The 6968-nt window shown below is 37.0% G+C and overlaps 1 protein-coding gene across 1 annotated transcript; it reads left to right on the top strand.

Moving 5' to 3' along the window:
- The first annotated feature begins 925 nt into the window (after nucleotides 1-925).
- LOC144994685 (sterile alpha motif domain-containing protein 3-like) lies at nucleotides 926-3978 on the top strand. Its single transcript, XM_078953490.1, has 4 exons — nucleotides 926-1477; nucleotides 1563-1730; nucleotides 1832-1927; nucleotides 2751-3978. Exons 1-4 carry the CDS (start codon nucleotides 986-988, stop codon nucleotides 3063-3065), a joined length of 1071 nt encoding a protein of 356 aa, XP_078809616.1. The 5' UTR covers nucleotides 926-985; the 3' UTR covers nucleotides 3066-3978.
- Nucleotides 3979-6968: the final 2990 nt, after the last annotated feature.

The raw sequence follows: 6968 nt of genomic DNA on the forward strand, positions 1-6968 counted from the left end.
CCCCACATACAGGCCTCGCATGTCTCATCTGTTTCAGAAGAAAATCTGCCCAAAGTTGCACAAGACTTCATCAAAGCAAAGACAAACAGCCAAAGCATATACAGCACATCGAAGGTTTCAGTAGATGGCATAGAGTATGCCAAAGGGATGTTTGTGTCAGTAGGCCAGACAGGAGGACTCCCAAGATTCAGCAAAATTGATGATATATTGCTCATGAACAACTCTGTTTCATTTCTTTGCAGGAACTATGAGTGTTTGTATTATGAGCATTTGAGGTCATTTGAGCTAATGTCATCAGAGATATTCTCTATGCATCTGCTTTCAGAACTGAATGACACACTCAGTCTCTCAGCATACAATGTTGATGGACGTTTGCTGTTAACCCAGAAACGATTTATTCTGATCAAAGATTTGTAAGGGTATTATTCATTTATAAATGAAAATGTATGTAGCATCTTTGAATGGCTAGAAAACATTTGCACTTACAAATTTGAATATATTTTTTCTCTCTTTAACAGTAGAAATGGCTGCACAGAACTTCCTCCTCCATGTACATATCTCCACAGACATTGTCAGAAAGATGACATTATCCACACGTCCAGAGTCTGTGGATGAGCTAAAGAGAATGATACAAGACAAGTTCAAACTAGACTTTGATTTTAGTCTTTCTTATGAAGACCCAGACTTTGATGGGCAGCTTTGCTCCCTTGTAGACATTGAAGAACTTCCTCAGAAGGCTGTGCTAAAGATTGTGCGACCTGAGAGCGATACAAGTTCAATAGCATCGGATGACACTATAATACTGCCCCATGCTATGACGCCAGAGAGGATTGATAAATGGCCTCAGGTTTTCCCAATGCCGACTTTTTCTTATGAGGTTGAACTCATACTTAATGAGGGAAATAGTACTTATCAGAGAACAGGAAAGTCTTTAAAGTTGACCAGGGGCCAAAAACATGACATACTTGAAGCTCTTGCAGCTACAATGCACAGTTTCAAAGCATACCCCAATGACAAAGAGGTTTCAGTGGTAGCAGAGGCACTTGTTACTCATCACCCTTGTCTGAAAGAGCCAGGCTCTAAAACAGGGTGGTATGGCTGGAAAAATAGCCTCAAGTTTAAAATGGGGAATTATCGAGCTAAGTTAAGTCGTGCTGGATTTCAAGAGGTAGCAGTGAACTCTGGAAAGAGAAGCAAAAATAATCCAGATAGACAAGCTGCACACACTGGCATTAAAAGACCAAAGAGAGCAGAACTCAATTTTCTCCCCAATTTTCCAAGAGGGGAAGATGCTACCAGCCTAGAACAACTGAGACTGCAGATTATAGATGAAGTTAAAAAGACTGACAAAGATCACATCCTGATCACCAAGTTAATGCAAAGCACCTTTGCCCTGCGGCGCAAAGAAATAATCAGTGATGACCTGCCAGTTGCTGACATCTTGGAACGCTGGCCTGCCCTAAAAATGGAATCTCAGGTGAATGTTTTTTTTAAATAAAATTGTACATGCAATAGTATAATGTTTTAAGCCACATACTCACATTCCTTTTGTGTTTGTGCAGATTTGTGCAGAGTTTCACAGAATTACAAACATTAACTTGAAGAACCACTTCTTTGCTGTGTTGGACCAACATACTCCTCGCCTTCAGAGCATATTCAGGAAGAAAGCTTCACGCACAGGGAAGGTGTCCGATGTTCTAGGCCAGCTCTTCACAATGTACGACCTCCAGGTCAGTGACATCTCATAATGGCTTATTCATATGCATGTCTGTACAAGATTTAGTGAACAACTGTGGGGGTTGTTCATCAATGTCATGTTCTCACACTGCAGGAACAAGTTGATGTTCATGTTAGACGTGCAGTTGTCCTTCAGGCTCTCCCTGCCTATCTCCAAGAAGACACCTCCAGCTTTCTGAGGACTTGTGAGGTAAATTAAAATGTTTACAATGTACCATGACAGTAACAAATACAATATCTGAGTGATGAATCTAATTTGGGGTGGCCAATCCCGGTCCTGGAGAGCTGCAATCCAGCATGTTTGCTTCAGAATAAATGTGAAACAAATGTCTGTCACTCACAGAGCTGGACAGACGTTAACTATGTTGATTCTGACCATTAGTTGGAAGGTGTGTGGAAGCAGGGAAATGTATAAATTATACTGGATTGCAGATATGGAGGACCAGGAATGGCCACCCCTGATCTATTTGAACAAATGGAAACTTTAAAAAAAAAAAATCCATGACAGTCTGAGAATGTGCACCAATGGGATTTTCAAGTCTCACTCAATAGGTTGTAATTAAAATGTTTAATAAGACAATTATGAATATGCTTGAAGAAATGTTTATTCATCTAACTTTAAAATATTCTGTACAATTTGTCAAGCTGTGTCCTTAAAATATGCTATTGTAGATATGGATGAGTCCGTATGTGGACAGCTGAAATTGTTAGTCGTCCTGCAAAGTTTGTCAGTGTATTTTGCTTAAATACTAAGGTGGGCAAAAAAATAAGTGGAACAAAAACTTGTAAAATTAGAATTAAAAAGTTACGTAATCTACTTCATTCAGTGTTAAGACAGGACAGCCCGCGTGGTATAAAATGACAACCTAGATAATATGAGATACATGATGGGCAAAAGCATTATTTTCATTTGATTTTACAAAAAGGTACATCTTACAGTAAATGGATGCCTTTCATGTGAAAACATAAATGTACACCAGAGTTGCAGTATTCTAATTATCTTTTCTCTTTAGGTTGTGCAGTCCAGGGAACCAGATGTTGTGGACACACTACTTGGACTTCTTGCAGTTGGTGCTGATCCACAGAATGCCATGTTCCATCCAGTCAAGATCATGGTTGTACTTGAGGGTAACACGATTATTGACGTACCCACACTGGCTGATGGATTTGTCATATTATTTGCATTGATATATGCCCTTCATCTAGCGTACCCCAAAACCTTGGTCAACACATTTGACTTTATCCAAAAGGTTTTGATGGGCCTTGAGGATGAAAAATTAAAGCCCAAAGTGTTGAGTCTGAAAAATGACCTATTGACAGAACTGTAGTGTCATATGAATGATTCTTTTGCTGGACTTTGGACATTTCAACATGTTGAACCTGTGTTTTGAAAGTGTTGTTTCATGTAAAAGTGGAGGTTTCTTTTTGCACTTAAACTGGATGTGTGCAATGATAGTTTCTGAAAACTATCCAGCCTTACTAACTAGCCTGAATTTTATTTGAACTGTAAGAACATTGTGGTTGGTGGCAGATATGCTGATGCTTTTAATTTAATCTGCGCAAGTGGGATTTTGAAGTTTTTTTTTTTTTCATTCAAGGCTATACTTTATTTATAGAAATATTGTTTTACTTTTTTTTTTTTTTTTCGTGAAAATGCCTGGCACACGCACATTTTATTTGCCAGGTTTTGTTTTTTTGTTAAGGTTGCCTAAACAATGTTTACTTTTAAAAGTTGTGGCAGTAAAACTGTAAAACACTTAGAGAATACTAAATCACAAGTTCTTCTAACTGTTGTTGTTGAAAAAAAGCCTTGTTAGAATTTTTATGATTACAGGCTTTATAGTGTTATATTGTTATAACTGCTCAGGTTGTTCAAGATGTTTACTCTCGACTCCGTTAGTAACTTGTCAAAAGCATTTGTACAATAATCAACCTTTTCCGTCATTGCAATAATTTACCTTTTTGCTTATATTTACACTCATTGTGTTTTTTTTTTTTTACTGGATTGAACAGAAGGATATATGTTAAAATTATACTTTTGTTTTAAATTGTAAAATGTACACGGACTTGACTATTGTTATTTTTGATACCTGAAAACTCTTAAAAAGTAATTTTGTAAAGATTTCACAGCCTGGTATTACAATCATTGCCTAATGCTGCTCTTTAATTGTATAACTGATGACTTGTTTTAGCTGCTTTTGGGAAAACTTGACATTGTTTAATAAAAATAAATTAAACATGGTCAGTCTGTCTAAATATTTTAATTTTGATTTTTTTTTTGTATTGACTCTATTCAAGTATATGTATGTAAAAGAAAATGTTTAATGATTTAAATGTAATCACCGAAAATGTGAAATATTTTAGAATTTAAAATTAAATAAATGATTGTAGTAAGTACTAAAACATTTTAAGTAAAATATACTTCTTTTAAATATACTGTAAGAACTTAACAATCTAACTATAGATAACTTGATTAAAACTGTTTTGAACAAAGAAAATTTAGTCAGGTTAACTTTAATATTTTTTGTCAAATTAACTTACAAAAATAAGTCTTGTAACTTAAAACTTTAAGTTAACAATAATTAAAAAAATTTATGTAATCAGTTTCGAAGAAATGTTTGAGTGAAGTGAACTTATTAGGTTTTACAGTGTAGGCATCTCCAGACTCAGCATCCTTCTCCCAATATATGAGAGTACAGGAGAACCAAAATATTCTATTATTTAGAAAATGTTGTCAAAGATCAGCCATACAGATAAATATGCAACGTAAAGAAATTTGTTAAAAGATATAACATTTTGAAATCAAATATAAACTTTAGTTTATTTAGAGTGCAAAGTGCCCTTTCTCTATATACATCAGTGACGTGAGGTTGTGGCTGGTGAGGATCTAACTCATTCAGAGTCAGATTTAAAAACATATAAACCAATTAAATTTTCCAACTACTGATTGTGGGTTATATCTTACATATCGGTTCATATTGCACCAAAGAAGAGTGTAAAATGTGTAGCAGTTCAGTGTGACTCCAAAAAACCCTAAGGTGAATGTTACAGACAGACTAGGACATGGACACATCATTAAGGAGGATGAGCTCTCTCACACACATGCACACACACACACACCTACAGAATTTACACACTGCTCTAACATTTTTTTGTAAATAAAGTTTACATGCCTTACATTCTGGGTAAAAATCTCTGTGACTTCAGCGTAATGTCACAGAGGACAATGTTAGTTCTCTGTAGCTCATCTTCATTCACCAGTTCAGCCCTGCAAGTTCTTCTTTTATAGAAGAACCACAATGTTAAACCAGGTCTCAGCCCTCCACTTGCACCTGTGGTGCACTTTTTAAATTTTTATTATTTATTCAGGTAAAACCGAATGAGGTTAAATCCTCATTTTTCAAGGTTGATTTAATGGAGAGATTAGCACACCTCAGTTATAAAACACGTTGAAGTCAATAAGAATAATTTAGTGAAGGAAAGTGGAATGTCAAAAGATAAAGTCTCTGATAAAAACCTTTTGCTGTGGTTCAGAGCTCCGTATCTAGTTCAAGTGTGGTGAAAAGCTTGCATTCAAATAAAATGTGACAGATCAGTCCAGAGGGCGCAGCAAATTTGTAGAATTTAGATTTTCTTCTAAATGATCAGATCAAAGTTTCATTTTCTAGCTTTTTCTGCCAAAAGAAAATCCCAGGAGGGAATTAAACCAAGAAGCCAACCTCTTTTGACCGATTACCTCCTGATTTAAAGGGGCATCGTTGCTGAAATTGAAGCCGCAGCACACTTGTGCTCTGATAATAAACTTATGTGCATGTGAGGCTTTTCATGCTGCCAACAATTGAATTGGCAAGCAAATGCATTTATTTCATGTAATTCCCTATTTATTTTTTGGTTTTACTGAAGTTTTGCAAAAATTATTTTACCGCTGCTACAAATTCAACTGAGTTTCTAGAAAAAAAATCATAGGTAGTTTTATAATTCTACAGAGAAAACAAATGCAAAATTCAAAAAGTAAATTCCACAACCCCAGTTTTACTAAGGGTCAACATGAGTGACCTATAGGTGAAGAAATCCCAGGTGTAATTCCCCACACTGAGCTGGAAACTGGGTGAATGTGCAAACTCCAAACATTAAGACATAATCTATAGCAGAACCTTTCTCAGTGACGTACAGTAAAGACTTAGTGTGTATTCAGACTGGAAAAATCCATTGGTCCGGACTAAGTCAGCTTAATTTGATCTGGATCGAGTCCCGAATCTTGCGCTTGGTCTGTATTCAGACTGCTGTCAAGCAAACATTTCTGTTCCAAACCAAAGCTTGTGAACAAAATCAAGTGACTAAAGATCTCTTCAGTCATTGGCCAGGAATTACTAGGGCGGGGCAAAGCAATGAGGGAAACAATAAAGGAATTCCTTCACTTTTTTATACTTGTTGGGCTAGTTCTCTTATTCAAACTTTTTTATTTCGCTGACCAATTTTGACCGTCTGTATCAATGTCAGGTACAACATTTACTGTTGCTCCTTTGATGCGGCGGAGGCTTGCTGAGGAGAAACTGGCTAAGAAGTGTGCATCACGTTTGAAGTTTTAATGAGCCTGCATTCATCCCACCAAATTTCAATGAATTGATGTGTTTTAATTTCATGGTTGCTTCCTTCCTATTCTATTTACATCCTGTAATGCCCGGCTACGGTGGCCGTTTTGGTCAAGTTGTTCCACTCCGAGCATGGAGATTATGTAGACTGTGAAAAAAACTTTGAGTGAACTGGAGCTCAGTCAGATTAGAACCAAAATGAGACCCCCACAAAAGATGGGTTAAAAGCGGTCCCTGATCACGGACGGCGGTCCACTTGGTGCATTTAGACTTAAAATTTGGTCCGGATTATCAGGAAAACAATCTCTTAAGTGAACCAAATGTGTCCAGTCTGACTTCACCCTAAGTCACATTGACTTGTGGAGCGTTGCAGGTTTTTGGGTTGTGAAGGGTCATAGAGAGGAGCGGCTGCATTTTTATGGGAGCACAGGTGTGTCTTGCGGTTTCCTCAAGACTCGTGCAGCCACCTCAAGAGTTGCACTTATGACCTTGCTACTGTATGTCCTTGTAATTTCATGTGGGGCACCGGCACGCCCCGTACAGGTTTGCCTATTATTCACCTGCAGACATCCCACACCTAGTGGTAAGTGTCAGAGAAGAGTTAGTAACCCCTAAAAACATGACATCTCTTGTCAGACA

This window comes from Oryzias latipes, chromosome 10, assembly GCF_053564925.1.
Source record: "Oryzias latipes strain Hd-rR chromosome 10, Olatipes_Hd-rR_3.1".
Classification (NCBI taxonomy): Eukaryota; Metazoa; Chordata; class Actinopteri; order Beloniformes; family Adrianichthyidae; genus Oryzias; species Oryzias latipes.

Excerpts from the sequence above, each read along its gene's own strand:
- LOC144994685 (XM_078953490.1), top strand. The coding sequence starts at position 986 with ATGCACAGTTTCAAAGCATACCCCAATGACAAAGAGGTTTCAGTGGTA. Across the intron at positions 1,731-1,831 it reads TCACAATGTACGACCTCCAG|GAACAAGTTGATGTTCATGT; the intron begins GTCAGTGACATC and ends CTCACACTGCAG. Across the intron at positions 1,928-2,750 it reads GCTTTCTGAGGACTTGTGAG|GTTGTGCAGTCCAGGGAACC; the intron begins GTAAATTAAAAT and ends TTTTCTCTTTAG.